Below are 19,435 nucleotides of genomic sequence, written 5' to 3'. Positions count from 1 at the left end.
GGAGGAGCGACGGCTACAATGGGTCCTCCCGCGGGCTTTGTGCGAGCTTGGAATCCAGCTGTCACCGCCCCACTTGAGGGCGCACATTTCCGGGCTGCCCACCGGCCGGGTCGCTTCGGTAGCCGCTGCCCCGAGAGCCAAGAGAGCCGCCCCCACCCGCTCCGCGGCCGCCCGGCCCCAATCGCCTCCTGAAATGCCCGTCGACTTCACCGGGTGCTGGAAGATGCTGGCCAACGAGAATTTCGAGGAGTACTTGCGCGCGCTCGGTAAGCCACTGCTCGCGGAGCTCAGCCCGGGGCGCCCGCCAGTCCCCCGAGGCGCTCCTCCCCGGAGCCTGCGCGGAAGGACGGCCACCGGCCTGGCCCGGGGTGGCCAGCAGGCTTGAACTGGGGGGTGGGGGTGGTCAGGGTTCATTAGTGGTAAATATCTGAGAGTTGGCTCTAAAAGTTGGCTCTAGACGTGGATGATTTCACTAGGAACGCTGGGCTTGGTTTCCTAGTTGTTGTTTTTTAAGGGGTAGCAGAAGGGCGGAAAACTTTGTTGCAAAGAACAAAATAAAGAAAAAGGCGCAAATTGATTGCGCACAGCGTGCAAGCGAGAGGGAACTCCGGCTGTTCTCCCGGAGAGCGGGCTCCCGGGCCACTCTCCCTTAGGAGCAGTTCTCTGAGCTTTCCGGCCCACTCTCTGCCCCTCTCTGCCCGGCCCCCTGCAGATGTCAATGTGGCCTTGCGCAAAATCGCCAACTTGCTGAAGCCAGACAAAGAGATCGTGCAGGACGGCGACCATATGATCATCCGCACGCTGAGCACTTTTAGAAACTACATCATGGACTTCCAGGTTGGGAAGGAGTTTGAGGAGGATCTGACGGGCATAGATGACCGCAAGTGCATGGTGAGGATCTCCTGCCCAGGGGTGGGGCTGACCAAGGCCTGGGCTCATTCATTTGAGAGGGGAGCAAGGGGCCTTGTATTCTTAGGGACCAGGGATCTTGGCCTGGTGCCCCAAGTAGGCAGCACCCCTCATCCAGCATCCTCCTCCGTGCAAACCAGATGGTTATAGTTCTAAAAATTTCAGCTGCTTTCGTTTCTTCTGTGTCCCGACATGTGCTTTATACACTTGACTCCGCCTAATCCAACAACCTTTGAGGGAGGTATGAGTACACCCATTTAACAGATGAGAAAACTGTCTCAAAGAGATGAAGTAACATGCCTGGAGCAGCACGGTGAGGGAGGGGTGGGCTGGAATTCCAGGCATGTCTGTCGACTGTTCTCTGGCTGCTCTCTGGGTGGTGGAGGAAGGAGAGAGAGCAGGAAGGGAGGAAATAAAGAAGAAACACAGGAAACGCTCTTGAAGTGTAAACTTCCCATGTGACCGAGCATGAAGCCACTCTAGGAAGCAGGGGCCACCGTGATCCCTGCCAGAAGCCTTCTGACCTGCCCCTTTCTGTCCCCAAACTGGGATTTGGCTCCTGACCGTCCATCCCCGTCCCCACCTGTCTTCCGCTCTGCACTGCAGAGCTTCCTTTGAACCTTACAGCCAACACCTACTGGAAAGGTCAGCTCCTCTGCAGCTCCAGCCAGAGGCTGCAGCAATGGGGGGAGGAGCTGGAGACCCGCCCCCAAGGGTGGAAAGCTGGTGACCGGGAGACCCCAATTAGTGCTGCCACAGCCAACTCCGGAAGGGCAGCCCCAGGCCTCCATCAACATATCTGGTCACTGGGAGGTCAGGGTACTCGGGTCTCCCTTTCACAGTCTTGGGCCTAGAGCTGGTTTCTGCTTATCGATGAGGCCCTCCCTCTTGTCCTCCCCGCCCCCTTCCGTTATTACAGGGGTCTGCTGTTTGCCCTGCACTGCGCACAGCCCAGGGAGGGAGGGGTTAGTCCCCCATATTATGCAATAGCAGGCTCCCAGGAGAAGGGACTGGCGAGAGATAGGATCTGAACCCTAGGTCTTTGGACTTTGAAGCCCACGCTCCGGCTCTCGGTCAGGTTCCTCTCTGCTGGTAGCCGGTGCAGAAACCAGACGGCTGAGACGCCTTAGGACAGGGGTTGAGGAGTGCTGGTGTCGGACTGAGGAGCCCCAGGCCTGGAGGACTCGTCCTCTGTTGTTGATTCATCTGAAGGCAGTCAGGAGTGAGTGTGAGCCTGCTGTTCGGCATGATAGCGGAAGAGGGGGTGGCCGCCCTGGAGTGTCCTTGGAGAGGCCAGTAGTGGGAGAAAACACTATTGTGTCTGTAAACCCAAGGCCTCTCATCTGCCCAGAGGCTCTGTGGGAAAGGTCTGCCATGGTGAGGTGGGGGCCCTGCCCTGCCTTTCAGACCTCTGCCCATGATCCGCCCCCTGGCCCGCTGCGTGGAATTGCACTGTAAGAACAGTCGTCCCCAGCTCACTCCTGGGGAACCAACAAAGCACAAAAAACATCTGTTTATTTGGGGTCACCCACAACCTCTGGAATGTGTTGGCTTGAACCTGGCTAATTATCTTTGCTCTTTTATTTCCTCCATTAATGCGGAAGACATTCATTGATCACCCAGGAATACTAGGTAGTACTCAAGGGCTTACTATGTACCTGGTACTGTTCACATTTTATTTTAATTCGGTCTTCACAACATTTTACAGATAAGAAGACCGAGGCAGGGCTTGCTGTGTGGTCTCTGGGAAGCAAAGTAAATGGCAGAGGGAGGATTTGAATTTGGTCCATCAGCACCAGAGTGCCGGCCCTTAACCATTGCACTGTACCCCCCCGCTTTCCTGACATGCTAGCAGTCACTGCTCCAGGGGCCGGGACACAGCCCAGCGCGCACAACCCCTGAAGTGCGGGAACTCATAGCCTTTGTGGCGGAGACACACAGTCCACACACGGTGAGATCAGTGGTGACAAAGGGAAGCACGCAGAGGAGGGATCCAGAGGAGCTCTGGAGAGGGGCTCTTCTGTACTTGATTATAAAAGACGAGGAGGAAGGGGGGGTTTTGGACACAAGGGAGGGACACATGGCTACCTTCTTTTCTTCACCCAGCAGTAAGACAGTGGTAGGTGAGCAGATCAGGGAGCCCAGCGGCTGGGCAAACCGGATGACGTCGGGCAGGATTCATGGTCCCTTCTGCTGTTCCAGGACTCCCTAGATGGCCACTCTGTACTTTGCTGTTGCCCTTTGTGGAGGGAAGGCCCCTCTGCCCTTGGCCCCCACCTCGCCTTTCTCTCCTGACTGCCCAGCTGGATGGTGGGCCGCAGTGAAGAGCGTGCCGTGGGAGGGTTAGGACGGAATTCCAGGAACTGCCAGCCTGAGGCTTGTGAATGGAGGGGAGCGGCATGCCAAGATGCCATGCTGGCAGCGGTCTCTGGGCCCTCAGGGGCCTGAGCAAGGTGGTGGCCGCTTCTGCTCCACACGCTCTGCACCCACCAGCCAGCCCAGCAGTTGGGAGGAAGCCAGTTTGTTCTCAGCATCAGGCGGCTTCATTCTAATGTGTTCTTCCCAGCACTTTACAAAGGTGTCATTTCTCACCTGGGATCATTCATTCAGGTGTGTTCATTGCTCTCTCGGTCCTACAAGTATTTCGAGGTGCTGGCTCTGTCTTTGCAGCCCTTTGTTACTGAGATGAATCATATGAGAGTCCTGCCCTCACGGAGTTTGGGGTAGTGGGGGAGACAGGCCACAGCAGCCAGTCATACTGTGATGTGTGCCATGGAGGGAGGAGAGGCAGAGAGGGAGCTCCTCCTGGCTCTGGGGGGTCAGGAGAAGCTCCCAAGGAAGTGGAGTCTAAGCTGTGGCTTGAAGGACAGACAGGAAGTCGCCAGGCAAATAGGAAGAGGGTGAGAAGAAGGCCAAGGCCAAGAGAGCCGCACTTGATAAGTGCGATTTCGGACCTATCCCACACCAGGCCCTGGACTCAGTGTGGGGTCACGGAGGTAGCACGGCCCCCTGGAGCCCCCAGGCCAGTGGAGGAGACAGATGCATCTTCAGGCCGTTGCAGCCCAGTGTTGTGATGGAAGCACAGTGGGCTGAGGAGCATAGAACTGGGGTTTGGGGGACAGTGGTCATGGAAGGCTCCCTGGAGGAGGTCACAACGGAGTGAGGCCTTGAAGGACAAGTAAGAATTAGGGCTGACTTGGAGAAAGGATAAGCATTCCAGGCAGAGGGAACCATATGCACAAAGGCCCAGAGGTCAGAAAAGGCCTGGTTGGGAGGAGGTTTCAGGTGAGAGAGGTGCAGTCTGGAAGACTTCAGTGTGGCTGGCATGCAAAATGTGGCCAAAGGAGAGGAGAGTGATGAGGACTTAAGGAGCCCACAGCCTCAGGGAGCCCATTGCTGGGAGAGAGTGGTCAGCCTGCTGGGAGAGGAGTCGTAAGCCTGCTGGAGAGGTGTGGTCAGGCTGCTGGGAGAGGTGTGGTCAGGCTGCTGGGAGAGGTGTGGTCAGGCTGCTAGGAGAGGTGTAGTCAGCCTGCTGGGAGAGGAGTCCTAAGCCTGCTGGAGAGGTATGGTCAGGCTGCTGGGAGAGGAGTGGTCAGCCTGCTGGAGAGGTATGGTCAGGCTGCTGGGAGAGGCGTGGTCAGGCTGCTGGGAGAGGTGTGGTCAGCCTGCTGGGAGAGGCGTGGTCAGCCTGCTGGAAGAGGCGTGGTCAGCCTGCTGGGAGAGGTCAGGCTGACATTCCTCTCAGAGGTTTCCTGACCCTGCCTCTCTTCCATGGGAACAAGATAAGTTTCCTAGCCAGAGGGTGAAATCTGGCCTGCAGATATGTTTTGTTTGGCCTGTGCAATGTTTGAAAAATTTCAAAGCCAGTTGCCAATTATTGCCAAAGATTGTAATATTTCATAGAAAAAAAATCCATATGTCTAGCTGTTCTTACCAAAAAAAAAAAAAAAAATCAAGATGCTAAAAACACTGGGTGCCTGATTCTGTCTGTGCCATGTGGCTCCCCGAGACACTGTCACAGCTGCCCCCTGAGATGGAAGAGTCTCCGGTTTACGAAGTCCGCTCGCCCCACCCTGTCCCCTGAACTGAAGGATCAGTGGCCCATCCTCATCGCTGTGCCTTGGGTTCCTGAGCAGCTCGCTAAGCAATTGCTCCCTAAGGCAAGCCAGCAGCAGCAGCAGCAGCACCTCAAGAACGTTAGAAACAGGTTCTCCGGCCATGCCCCTGGCCTGTGAATCACAAACTGCAATCCGGGTTTCATGGTGCCCACCAGGAGATTCTGATGCAACTAAAGCTTTTGATCCGCTGCTTTGGAGTAAAGAAGCATCTCTGTGCCTGCGGCTCTCTAAACCAGGTGTAGAGAGCCATGTGCCGCTGGCCGACTTCGTCCATCATCTGAACCCTGTAGATGTTGCCATCCATGCCCAGAATCACAGACATGGCTATGGTCTCTCCCCAGGCTGAGGCATGCAGGGGTTCAGATCCATGTAGCCAGAGTCACTCACAACGTTTTCAGTCTGTTCTCTTCAGCTCTGACCCGCCCCACAAGCAGCAGAGGCTGTCATTTTGGTGGAAATGTTCAGACGACACCCAGGTTTTCTCCCCTGCCTCCTGCACGCCATTATCCATCTAGATGACATCTCCAGCCCAGTTTGAAACCATTATCATTTATTGAACTATTATCATTTATTGAATCGAGCAGTTGTAGGCTGTGGCAGGGTGGGGGACCTTAAAAAAGGGAGGTGCTCCTCAACTTCAAATAGTGTCCCCCACTCTGGGGCCAGGGAATCCCTGGGAATGAGGAATGACGGGGTTCTTTGTTCCCAGCTCCCCCAGCACCAGCAGCTGATTCCCAGGAACCACAGCCAGCCTGCTCTGCGTGGTGGTGGCAGAAGGGCCATTTGTCATCCCACCGTGGACACCGGGTCAGGTTTTCCCTGGAGGGGGTGGCTTTGTTCACGCAGGAGCCTGGCGCCTGTTCCTTTAGCTGAGGCCTCGCCTTCATAGTCAGCTCTGAACTCAGGATGACCCCCTCCACAGAGCCTGCCTTCCACTTCCAGCCTCCGCCCTCCTGTGCAGTCCTTTGTTTTGATTGTAAAAGGGAAAAAATTCAAATAGCAGAGTAGAGAGGCAGTCGACTGAAATGGAAAGAACCCCTTCCCTCTCTTGGCCCGATTCCCACTCCCAGAGGTTATTCCTGTTACTGTTTCTGGTGGATCTGTCTGGAAATCTTCCTGCATCTATTAATCAGTTAATTAGTCAATATCTCTAAAGCCAAAAAGGAAGGAAGAAAGGCCCACTTCAAATATCGGTGGTGTTTTTTTAATTGGTGAGAGAGAGAGACACATCGATTTATTGTTCCACTTATTTATGTGCTCATTGCTTGATTCTTGTATATGCGCTGACCCTGGATTGAACTGACAACCTTGGTTGTATCAAGAAAATGCTCTAGCCCAGTGGTCACCAACCTTTCGGACCTCACGGACCACCGGTTGGCGATCGCTACTCTAGCCAACTGAGCTACTGGCCAGTGCTGTATATTGGTTTTTCACTCAATGATATTTCCTAGGCATCTTTCTATATCAGCACTTATAGATTTTCTGAATTCTGTCCCTTTTAACCATCTATGTTTCCTTCCCTTCCCTCCCTGACTTTCTTGCTTCCATCTGTCCATCATCCATTCATCCGTCCATCTACTTATATGTGGTATACATGAAATCCACCAAACTGCTGTTAACACTTGGGTATAAGCTGTTGCCAGCTTTCTGATCCTCTTCTTGACTCATTAAAGCAGCGGTTCTCAACCTGTGGATCGCGACCCCTTTGGGGGTCAAACGACCCTTTCACAGGGGTCGCCTAAGACCATCGGAAAACATATATAATTACATATTGTTTTTGTGATTAATCACTATGCTTTAATTATGTTCAATTTGTAACAATGAAAATACATCCTGCATATCAGATATTTACATTATGATTCATAACAGTAGCAACATTACAGTTATGAAATAGCAACGAAAATAATTTTATGGTTGGGGGTCACCACAACATGAGGAACTGTATTAAAGGGTCGTGGCATTAGGAAGGTTGAGAACCACTGCTTTAATGATTAAAGAGACTTTTTTGGTTCTTATTTTTTAAAAACACAATGCCAATGGCAGAAGTAACTACCTGGGCTGCAGAGCTGAGAATGCTGTCGGATTTGGCAGCCCGTGGGAGCCTCCTCTGCCCAGATCAGGCCCCCAGCATTCGGCTGGGGCCTTTCCCGGGTGGGAACACGGAGTTTCTTTCATTCTTAGCTGAAGTTCTCCGACCTTTGAAATCGTGTCAGCAGCATGCTTGTGAGGATTACTAAAGGGAGAATTAAAGCAACCCAAATAAAATTCACAAAGTAGCTTTCAAAAATCCCACTGGTTTGTTAGGTTTTGTTTTTTGTTAGGCTGCAACAAAGGAACATAGCATGTACTCAGTTCTTACTAAGTGCCATGCCCGTACCAAATGATTTTAGCAATTTTCCTCTTTTGGTCCTCACAACTGCGATTCTGTAAGTATCATTATACCCACTTTACAGATGAGAATCTGAGGCTGACAGAGGTTAAGAACCAGTTGGTGGCCGAGGAGGGATTCTGATTAGATAGTCTCTGTTACAAAGCCTCCCATGGAGCTCTGCTGAGGGCTGGCACTTACTGTGAGCCCCATCACAACCTGGAGGTAGTCAGTATTGACAAGGCGTGACGATGTGGAGAAGAGTGACCTTAAAGGATTCACACAGTGCCTCTGTTTTCACATCTGCAAAATGGGCATCATGACTGCTGCTTACAAGGCACTTTCTGAGGACCATAGAGCTAGTTCAGGGGACTGTGCCTTGTGAAGCCACAATGCTGTGTGCAACAAAGGGCCAGAGCCCTCTGGTGCCCTAGACCCGTGGTCGGCAAACCGCGGCTCGTGAGCCACATGCGGCCCTTTGACCCCTTGAGTGTGGCTCTTCCACAAAATACCATATACTTCGCCCCCCCTCACCCTTTGCAGGTGCCTTCACTTGCCATCCCCTTTTTGCATTTTTCTGCTCACTTGCCTGGGATAAGGCCCCCACTTCCTCCTCCAGGAAGATAAGTTCTCATTGATCAAGACCAGCCCAGGTTTAACTGCTCCATCAATCTTGTCCTGACTCCCCATACTCATTCTTGCCTTCTCCTCCCTGCTTCTCTCTGCAGGTGCTGCTACCCAGGTACCTGTGACACCTCTTAATGCATCTGAGATGCCAGACAGTGGGGCGTACTCCTTTGTATCCCCAGTGCCTAGCACAGGGGGCTCCAATGTGTTTGTCAAATGAGTGTTAAGTACAAATAGCAGGCCCTCAGACAATATAACTGGTCACCATCGATCCTATCACTGCAAGACCCACTTGCCATTTAATAATAGCTAAAGCGTGTCCGTATTTCCCACGTGCTAGGAATTCTAAGCACCTTCCACGCATTCGTTCTTTAATCCTCACAATTCTCTGATGAAAATGCCAGAATTCTCCCTGGAGAATTCTCCATGGAGAAAATGAAAGGCAGAACAGGTGTCTTGTCTGAGATCAGGTAGCTGGCAGAGCAGGGCTTGGCTCCTGCTGGTCTGATTCTAGATTGTCACTAGAGAGAGATGACATCATTGTTATGCTGAGGGGGTCAAAGCTCGGGATTAATCCCTTTGTGAAGCTCTTGAAATCTGAAATGCAGTGTCCCTCTGCAAAGCGGTCGTGTCAGGGAGCGGACTCGTCGGGTGCAGAGGAGTGACGTCTGGTTTGCCATCCCCGATGGTGGAGGCTACTTTGCAGGCCAACAACCCATCTTCAAGGGCTGAGGGCAGCTGCTCCTGACCCTCCTTCAAGCTCTTGCTTGTCCACAGCCCAGCTCCCTCTGAGACAGTCTGGCTGATTTGTAACCAGTTCAGCTCTGGAGCCAGACTGTCATCTCATCTCTGCCACTTACAACCTACTGCCCTTAAGCAAGTTACTTCGCCTCTCTGTGCCTTTACTTGTCTGTGAAGTGGGGATAATTATACAGTGAGGGATACCTACTCCCTGGGGAGGAGTAGATGCAGGAAAGCCTGCACACAACTGCCCTAATGATATGAGTTATTAATTCTCGCACCTTGTAAACCATGTCCATCAAAAGACAAATTCTGGGGGCTGGAATGTGTGAAGGGACACCTGGCCGTCCAGAGAAAAGCTAACAGGGTCCCATGAGCGGAGGTAGGCCCATAGACACAGACTGGGCAAGGGCAGAGGGGAACCACTGCTTACCAAGTATTGTATGTGCCCAGCACTGAAACGGGTCCTTGCAGCCCCTTGTTCCACTTCCTCCTTTGGCTCCGTTCCATGGCAAACCCATTTTGCAGATGAAGAAATGGAGGCTCCAATGTGGAGTAAATGGCTCGAGGTCACCCAGCTAGAAGGAGGTGGGCATGGGTCGGAGCTCAGGCCTGCCTCTGTCCTGCCCAAGGCTCTCATTGGGTCTCTCTGAGTGCCCAGCTCCGGCAGGAGAACTGCTGTCCAGTGGCTGGGCCAGACCCAGGCCCACAGCCTGCAGTAGGTGCTATTTCCCGGTGACGGCATCCATGGCAGCACGATCGTCCTGTGGGCACAGGGGGCAGCGCAGGTTCAGAGTTAGGCAGAAAGGGGTTACACCATGGCTGATGGTCTCACTGGCTGTGTGGCCCTGCATGATGACCAAGTGCTCCGGGCCTGAGAAAGTCGGGGCCCTGTCACACCAGGGGCTAACCCCATTTTATAAGGCTGACCTAAGGGAAAATGAACAGCCACATTGCCTGGGCTATCTTGTCCTAAAAAATGGGTGTTTGTGGCCTGAAAAATAACTAGAGTATCCCTATTCATTCAGCAATGGTGATGTGCCTTTTCTCTGCCGGAGATTCTAAGGTGGGAGCTGGCATCCTTCTGGGACTGAAAGGATCCAGACGCCTGACCTGCTGCTCCCTCTTCCCCGGTTCCCGAGCGGGCATCTCTTAGCTTCTGGAAGCTGTTTGTTTCTGTTCTCCTTGAAAGATTAAAAAAAAAAAAATAGAGGTGGACTCTGCCTTTCAGAGCCCCTCTGAGCCTTTTGGGCAGGACGGTGTCCCCTTATGCCCATCCCACTTCGGACGGACCCAATAATCCTTGCACTGGCTGAGTAGCAGAGCCGGCTCTGCCTGCCCGAGAAGCAAACATCTGGATTCTCCTTGCACCAGGCTTGGCTGGTGGAGCCACAGAGATGTGAGGTTGAGGAAGAAGAGAGGCCGTGAGTGGTCTCCCCAGTAAATTCAGGGGTGGGAGGTGCAGGCTCAGGCTCCATGGGAGGGTTATGCCAAGAGAGTCCAGCAAGGCAATGCCCCTCATGTCGCCCCTGCACAGCCTGCATCTGTCCAGGCTGTGCCCTCTGTCTGGGGGTCTCTTGGGCTTCTTTTTCAATTTTTACTTGATAACCCAGACTTTATGAAGTTTTTGGTGTCAATTCCAGCATGACCTCCAATATTACCTCTTCCAGGGACCCTTCCCTGCTGGACCTCTGTCCCCACATCAGAGGCTGATGAGGAGGCTTCCCCCTTCCTTGCATAGCGACATGCCGGCACCTGCCTTTAACCAGCACTTCCCGTTCTGCTGGAATCCTCTGTCTGCTTGTCTTCTTTTCCAGTAGTGTGTGACTGCCTCTATGTCCTGCACCTGACACTGGTGTGCAGACGTGGAACCCACAATGGCTGACTGTTGTTTCCTTGCACAGAACCGCCCTGCAAAAGCCTACTGCTCATTCAAGGGTCAGATCAGGGCACGGCAGAGCACAGTAGCCAAGAGTGCTACTAGAGGGCAATCCCTTCTGCCCACTTCCTCGGTGCATGACCTGGAAGCCTCAGTCTCCACATCTGTAAAATGGGGAGAAACATAACTGCTCTAGGTGGTTTAAGGAATCAACTTGCTGCGACCCATATTCTGTTTAATGTCCTGTCCGGCACGTAGTGAGTGTCCAGTGTGTGTTGTTAGGATGATGATGGTGAAAGTGACCCCCTTCCACCAGGTAGCCTTCCCAGCATCCCAGACGTGTACACGTCTGCCTTCCCTGCAGGCTGAGCCCAGCCTCAGGGCCACCCTCAGTGCTGGTCCCCTAGGACTGCATGCAGTTCTACAGGAGCTCTGCGACCATCTCCAGCCCCATTGGTCTCCTCCCCACCCAGAACCATGGCCTCCTGGGGCCTCGGGATCTCGGACAGTTTTTTGTTTAAAATTGATTCTGGGTACTTTCTTACATGTTTAAGGAGGTTTGAAAAATAACATGTCAAGGAGAGTCTTAACATTTTTTGGTGTTTTTTTTTTTGTTGTTGTTTGGTTTTTATTTTTTTGAGCGGAGACAACAGAGTCTTAACATTTTATCATTGTGTTTGTCCTAAGAATTAGTTATCATTTGTGGTATTGCAATTGCATTCTTCATGCCCACAAAGGCCTTTTTGTGGCTTCATTGGTTTGTAGTAGTTGCTTTTAACAGCGTTTATGTCCCTAATTACTTGTTCACATTTTAAGGCCTTATTAATTTAGTTTTAATCTGCTTTTAGAGCGAATTGGCTTTCCCTTTGCATGTGCTGATTCTAGATAATTGCCAGCCCCCTAGGAATGGATCAGAGGAAGTGGAGCCAGCCCAGCCACTCAGCGGCAGCCTGGCCTCACGGCAGCGAGTGCTCCTCAGCCAGAGAGAAGTGGGTTTAAGTGATGGCTGGACTCCTAACCCCTAGGTGGCTCGGGCTGGTGACTTAACTAAGCTGCGTTTTTATCAGCTTTAAAGGTCAAGTGAAGCACTGTGGAACCCTCCCCGCACAGGGTTCTGTGTGGCCCTCCTTTCCCTTCCCACAAGCTCCAGGGGCTGAGAGCGTCCTCATTGTCCCAGGAACCCTCAAAGGGTAGAGCACACTGGAAGCTCGAACCCCAGGAGGAAGGGCCAATTGGCCTCGTGTAGTAATTCACGCCACGTGTAGGAGTGCACTGTCTGGGTTTTTTAATTCATCCCCCAAATTTAAAGAGCACAGGTTTGGAGTCAGGCCTGCGTCAGTCCTGGCTCTGGCCTCTGCAGGCAGAATCAGCGTGGACAAGACCTGCCCTGTGAAGCTCTGGCTGTATAATCACAGAAAACAAGATCCACTCCCAGCCTCTGGGAGGTCCCTAAGCAGGGGGCCTCCTAGAGCTGGGCGGGTGAGAGTGAAGGGATGAGTGATTGACCGTCCCCCTGCCCTGCTCACCGGAGTGGGAGTTTGGACATGGGGGAACTGTAACGACTGTCACAAATTCTTGGCAGCCAACTTGAATCCCACTAGTTGTGATTCAGGCCAGGTCACTACCAGAGATGAATCCATTTAATGGGAATGGCCTGTCACTGCTAGTACAGGTCACTAGCGCAGGGCCAGGGGGCTCGAGACTTCCCTGGGACATCCTTCCTCGGGCCGCCTGCAGGAGTCAGGTTTTCTGTCACTGTCCCCGTGCAGCTGTGCCAGCGGGGCTTTCTAAGTGGTCAGGGGAGCTAGACAATGGCTTTTAAGGTGACAGTCCCTTGTCAGAGTGATGCAAAGCTGTCTGAATTCATCTGCTGGTGCGTGTCTTTTGGGGAAAGCTGCTGACAAGGCCAAAGTATTGGAGGTTATTCATTTTTAATAGAAAATTTAAACTGGCTTTGCTTTACAACCAGCTGCTCTGGGCTCCAGCCCATTGGCCAACTTTTAGGTGGACTATGCAATGAGAATTACTGTTGAAAGGGGAGCTGAGTGTAGCCATACTTCCCCCCTTGTCCTTGGATTTGTCTGGGCTTCATATCCAAGGTGACACCCCAGAGCTCATGGGGTTGAGGACTGGAGGCAGCACTGCCCATCCCCGTGTTTTGTACCATGTCCACCTCAGCCCCCAGTGCAAGCATGTCAAACACAAAGGCTAACACGGGCCAAATAAGCAAGGTTTGAGTTTACGTGGGCCACAAAAAAACAAAAGCTTCAATTTTCATAGAAACGTGGGTGTATTTCGATAGAGATGTGCTGAATTCAAAGGGCTGAAATAAATGAGTCATCGTTAACATCAAATAATAGAACATTTTAATAAAAATATTTTTTCTTGAACATTACCGTACCAGACACTGAATAACTGCACAAATTCACAAGCATTACGCAAATAAACCTGTTTTTCTTGTTCTCCGAAAGCGAAATATGTCCTGTTGCGCACACCAAACAAGTCAGTCCAAGACTAATGACGTGGCAATCGGCTGCTAAAATATTCGCTGCTAGTATTAGTGGAGAGAAATGGTGCACCTGCGCTTTTAAGGCACAGAAGGGAAATGAATGCAACATGATTATAGTAATCAGTCAATTAGCGGACATTGTAGTTCGTTATTAATAATCATGTACAACAGGATATTGTAAAAATTAAGTTACAAAATTTTTATTAAAACATTTCTTACATACATTATATTGGCTGGGCCGCAAAGATATTCGCTGTGGGCCACATGCGGCCCATAGGCTGAGAGCTTGACATACTTGCCCCAGAGCATCTGCCGCTTAAGAAGCATCAGGAACATCCTTTTGGCTGAAATTTCCCCCATGAGACCCTGATTAAATGGACTCTGCAGGGTGAGGGTCCAAACTAGACTGAATGAGATCTGGGGCAAGCTGAGCCCCTGTCCCAGACCTCACTGCTCCGGGTCTAGCAAAGGTGGCCACAGAATGGCCTCTTCCTGGGTCCCGGGAAGGTGGTTATCAGAAGATCTCTTTTGTGTCATTAGGGAACAAGGGACCATTGTTTGTTACCCATTCCCCTTGCAACATTGCCTTCTTTCCTCTCCATTGTTTGTGGGTGATCATCTCCTCCCTGGCTCCCCGCCCCACCCCCTTTTCTGTTCTTAGGATAAATCTGATCCTCTGGGCAATGGATAGTTTATTCCCACAGGACACAAAGCTTAAAAGGAACTCCCTCCCACCACAAGTGACTGTGGAGTAGAGGCAGGAGAACTAAGTCACGCTTTTGGAGTCATCACAGCTATCTGTGGGAAGGCTCCAAACAGATCTTCTGCCTCCACAAAGACTCATTCAGTTCTACAGCAAGTGGACATAGCCGTGCTCTTTGGCGCCCAGCTCAGCAGGCGGCACGTGGCTCCTGTTGGAGCCACGTCTCTGGGAAGGGAAGGAGCTTCTGAAACATTAAGTCGTGATAAATAGCACGCCCATCCGTCTTCACGAAAGACTTTAGTTATTGTCCAACTTCAGCAAGCAAATCCCATTCATGTCTGAGCTCTGCCTCATATGCCAGCCCTAATTTTTAAAAAACAGAAATATGTATATTTGTATCAATAGAAAATAACTAGACCGAAGTCTAGATGTTAGAGTAATTATCTCTGAAGAAGCAAGATCCCACACATTCTTTGCATGACGATGTTCTTTTTAGGGCATTTCTTGTGTTTTCCAGTACAGAGGGTGTGAATATGCTCACTGACGCTTCTGTTTCCGGTAGAGGCAGAAGTATGGATATCGGAACGAGACCCAGTGAATCTCTCTTGGCCTCTGATGAGTCTGGAGCCCTCACTATGCAGAGTAGACTCTGGATTAGCACATTAAGAGTAGCTGTTCAGGTATTCTTAGCAGCTCCTTGAAGTCCAGAGCTGCCTGATTTCTCAGTCCCCTCTCCCCTTCACAGGCCAGGGATGGACAAGGCGGCCAGTGAACGGGCATCTTGTCTTGTGACTTGAGGTCATTAATGGTCATGACCCATGTCAGCCCTCATCAGACATGAACTTCATTATGCTCTGACTTGGAGGTGGGATCTTCTCTCAGGTTTAGGGCTGGCCATGTGCCCCGAGTGAACTCTGCAGGGGAAGAGCCGCCCCCACCCAAGTCCTCCTGTGCCCCATCACCCCCAGGGGACATGCTGCAGGGGCAGAAGTCCGATTTATTTCTGTGCAAACAAAGGTGGGGGAACAGCTGGCTCCACCTGTCACCCTTGTGCATGTGTCTCCTTGTGGCGCCATCCCAACAGCAGAGGGCAGTAGTGATCAGCAAGTCCAGGAAAGAGATGGGTTACCAGCCAGGAGAAGGTGTCCTCCTACAGGAAGTGGCCACACTCACCCCACACCCATGCCCAGACTTCTCCTTCTCTCCTGAGTGCTTATCAGGCTGTTGCTGACTGTCCTGACTCAGCTGAGCCAGGGCAGGAGCACAAGAACCCTAGAACCTTACCTCTGTAAAGCCAGGCCTCTGACCCCGTGGCATGACAGATGGGGACACTGGGGCCCAGAGAAGGGACTTGCTCAGAGTCACACAGGGACCCGGGGGCAGAGGAGTTCTAACTGCTTTAGTGAGGAAGCAGGCCCCGGTGGAAGGGCGGGAGGCGGGTGGCTGCAGGTAGGAGAGATGCCCACTGCACCTGTGCACAGGCCCCAGCCTAGACCACGAGCTCCTGGATTGTCTCACCTCTAAATTCCAACACTCAGCCCCGTATTTCTGGGCGGACCCTTTGCCGCTCCAGTAAGACCGTGATGTCTCCCAGTGGCACAGGCTGGGCCTCTTGCGGTCTGTCCCTTCCGCACACCCAGCGCCTGGCAGGGCACCCAGTGCTCAGGGAAGATGTGAGGGCTCAGGTGGTGGGTGCAGATGGGTAGCGAGCACCGACAGGACAGGGGACCTCCTTCTCTCTCCCCACCATCCCGAGAGCTTTCTGAGCACGTCTGCGCTGTCTCGTCTCTGGGCCTTCGTCTCATGGTGGTCTCTCAACAGCCTGCGCCCCACTCCCTTCCTCTGCTTCAGCTCCATTCTTCTGTCGCTCAAGGCCCAGCCCTGGTGCCTCCTCCTCCCAGAGCCTCACCTTCCCTGACTCTCATCTGGATTCCCGCCGCCTTGGTCTGTAACTGGTGACCCTGGGCCACGAGGGAAGCTGTGAAGGTCAGTGGGGAGGAGGACTTCAGGGCCCCACAGGTCTGTGTTCCGACCTGGCACTGCCACTGACCATCTGGATGAACTTGGCAAGTCTCTTAGCCGGATCTGTAAAACGGAGATGCTAATCCATGTTCCACTGGACAGTCAGTCTAGAGACGCACTGGAGTGCCTGCAGGAGCTGCCACTCCTACCTGTAGTTGGCATTTGTGTCTGGGTTGTTCTCCGTAAGATGAACAGCTCTTTGAGGGCAGGGGTGTGGTCTTATTGGTGTCCCAAGTGAATGAATGAGTGAATGAATGAATGAGTGAATTCTGGGGATGGGCAGAGAAGTCTGTGAAGTCTGCTTTTCACCAGCAAGATGCAGGACAGCAGCCCTCACTGTCCCGCAGCCCCCCCCACACACCCAGTGTGCACTCAGCCCTCCGAAGCCCCTCCTCCCTTCCAGCCCCATTCTCAGCTTCCCCACCTCAATGACATTTTCTCTCCTAATTACCCTTTTAAATGAAATTTGTTAAGGTTGATGTAATTTTTAAACTGATTTGCATATTTTAATTTAATTTTAATTTGTTGTTGTTAATCCTTACCCAAGGTTATTTTTCCATTGGTTTTTAGAGAGCGTGGAAGGGAGGGGGAGAGACAGAGAGAAACATCAATGTGAGAGAGACATCAATCTGTTGCCTCCTGCACGAGCCCAGACCAGGAGCCAGGGATCAAGTCTACAACTGAGGTACCTGCCCTTGACTGGAAATCAAACCCAAGACCCCTCAGTCCTCAGGCCAGTGCTCTATCCACTGAGCAAGACTGGCTAGGGCTGATTTGTATATTTTCATAAGAGCGCGTGATGGACAAGGAGTATTAGGCTGCAAACTTTCTGTAAAATTGACTGAATGATCGATTGGCGCTGCCCTTCCTCCAGCCCTCGGGGTGGGTGCTAGCTCAAGACTGACATAAACTGGATTTTTGCTTGGCAGACCACGGTGAGCTGGGACGGGGACAAGCTCCAGTGTGTGCAGAAGGGCGAGAAGGAAGGACGCGGCTGGACCCAGTGGATTGAGGGTGACGAGCTGCACCTGGTAGGTTCCTGGGGCGAGGGTGGGACCGGTCCTGCTGTGGTTCCTATTTGCAAGATGAGGGCATAGAGACTCACCTCCAAGTCACACAGCTAGAAAGTGGCAGAACTAAATTTACTCCCAAGTAATGTCACTTTTCACCATGCCAACTGTGGCAGGCAAGCACCCAGGACAATTCTCTAAGCTTCTCTAAGACATGATCTCAACAATCCAGGTCAGGGAGGAGAAGCCTTTCTCAGTCCAGCTGTGGGCCCCACTCACCCTGCCCTCCAGCCTGGGACCTCTGGTCAAAGCTACCTCTGCTCCATGCATTGCCTGGAAAAAGCACCCACAAATCCAGAGAAGGGACCTTAGCATCGGAGGGCTAAACATTTCCTCGGAGGGGAGACCTCTCATCACTTCTGTGCCCTTGGACTTCCCCAACCATCTTCCTTCTAAGAAAGGAGTCTGGTCCGGGTGACCTGGGTTCTAGTCCTGACTCACTGGGTGCCTTTGAGTCGGTACTTCCTTCCTTCAGCTCATCTGCAAAATGCCCTCCTACCACATAGGGGTTCTGCAAAGATCAGGGCCTGCGAGAGCTTTGGGACGTGAACGGGCGAAGAGACAAGAGGGCATTATACTCAGAGGCGGCTTAGGAGGATACAGAGAGCCAGGCTGCAGTGCCCGGCCTTGAGCATCTCCTTGGAAGCAGCATGCTAGTTTGCCACCCGAGTCTGTGGCAACTTATTGAGCCCTTTGAGGAGTCGAGTCTTGTGTCTGGGCCTGATTTCTTCCAAGGCTGGGCACAGACTCTGTCCTGGGTTTAGGCCTGAGGTTTGGAGAGTCTTTGGGCCCATTAGGGAGGCAGTGGGAGCATCAAAGGGTCAATCTTGTTGGTCAGCTCTGAGCCACATCAGTTTCCCAACCAGCTCTCTTCACAGGCTGTAGCAGCATCTGCACTGACCCAATTCAACCAACTCTCCAAGGAATTGGTTAGTTCAAACCAACTCTTGGGAAGAACAGCAGCCACTGAGTATTTCCTAAGTTGCTGAGGCCAGCTGTGGGCCCCACTCACCCTGCCCTCCAGCCTGGGACCTCTGGTCAAAGCTACCTCTGCTCCATGCATTGCCTGGAAAAAGCACCCACAAATCCAGAGAAGGGACCTTAGCATCCGGAGGGCTAAATGTTTCCTCGAAAAGGAGACCTCTCATCACTTCTGTGCCCTTGGACTTCCCCAACCATCTTCCTTCTAAGAAAGGAGTCTGGTCCGGGTGACCTGGGTTCTAGTCCTGACTCACTGGGTGCCTTTGAGTCGGTACTTCCTTCCTTCAGCTCATCTGCAAAATGCCCTCCTACCACATAGGGGTTCTGCAAAGATCAGGGCCTGCGAGAGCTTTGGGACGTGAACGGGCGAAGAGACAAGAGGGCATTATACTCAGAGGCGGCTTAGGAGGATACAGAGAGCCAGGCTGCAGTGCCGGCCTTGAGCATCTCCTCCCTGGGCCTTCCTTCCTCAGCTGCACGAGAGAGGGGAGCTGTGTGATCTCCACGGGCCTTTCCGCTCAATGGTTCTGTGGCTCCGTGACAGAGGCTGCAAACTGGGGCCACAGGCCTCTTTTATTTGGCCATCAATGGGCTTCAGACTTCTTCAGCCAACAATTTAACAGGAAATGTCACATGAATATTTTGATTTCTAGCCTTCAAAAAAAAAACAAAAAAAAAAAACCTTGGAAGGGGTGGCTACACTGCTTCCATTCCCCCTGGCAGCAATCATCAGGGCTGCCCGCAGGCAGGGCATGGCTTTCTTGACTATGTTTTAGTACTACCTGGGAGTGTTTAATAATAGCAATTTCAGTACCCCACCCACTGAGGTGCTGATAGAACTGGCCTAGCCTGAGCCCAGGCCTTTTTCAAACTCCCCAGCTAACCCAGCATGCCAGTGAGCTTGGAAGCAGCATGCTAGTTTGCCACCCGAGTCTGTGGCAACTCATTGAGCCCTTTGAGGGGTTGAGTCTTGTGTCTGGACCTGATTTCTTCCAAGGTTGGGCACAGACTCTGTCCTGGGTTTAGGCCTGAGGTTTGGAGAGTCTTTGGGCCCATTAGGGAGGCAGTGGGAGCATCAGAGGGTCAATCTTGTTGGTCAGCTCTGAGCCACATCAGTTTCCCAACCAGCTCTCTTCACAGGCTGTAGCAGCATCTGCACTGACCCAATTCAACCAACTCTCCAAGGAATTGGTTAGTTCAAACCAACTCTTGGGAAGAACAGCAGCCACTGAGTATTTCCTAAGTTGCTGCCCCTAGAAGTACTGACTCCTCGTGTGGCCTCCGTCTGGCCAATGACAAGCATCTGTTTTTGTTTCAGGAGATGAGAGTGGAGGGTGTGGTCTGCAAGCAAGTGTTCAAGAAGGTGCACTGAAGCCGGGGCAGACCTTGGTCTCGGGGAGTGAGTGGCATGGGCATTCGGGCGGGGCAGAAACGTCCAGCCACCTCCAGGTATCGGTTAGCAGTCTGTCTCTTGGCCTTGTCCCTTTCCCTTTTCTTAGAACAAAACC

At 52.3% G+C, this 19,435-nt stretch overlaps 1 protein-coding gene across 1 annotated transcript in view; it reads left to right on the top strand.

Annotated features, from left to right (window-relative positions):
- The first annotated feature begins 6 nt into the window (after positions 1 to 6).
- The window catches only part of RBP1 (retinol binding protein 1), a 40,641-nt gene continuing 21,212 nt past the window's right edge, over positions 7 to 19,435 (top strand). The window contains 4 exon segments of the mRNA XM_015561398.1: positions 7 to 159; positions 161 to 266; positions 713 to 891; positions 16,806 to 16,907. Coding sequence (XP_015416884.1) covers positions 19 to 159; positions 161 to 266; positions 713 to 891; positions 16,806 to 16,907 — 528 coding nt within the window. The 5' untranslated portion in view covers positions 7 to 18.

This window comes from Myotis davidii, unplaced genomic scaffold, assembly GCF_000327345.1.
Source record: "Myotis davidii unplaced genomic scaffold, ASM32734v1 scaffold415, whole genome shotgun sequence".
Classification (NCBI taxonomy): domain Eukaryota; kingdom Metazoa; phylum Chordata; class Mammalia; order Chiroptera; family Vespertilionidae; genus Myotis; species Myotis davidii.
This window is presented reverse-complemented; position numbering and strand designations above follow the sequence as displayed.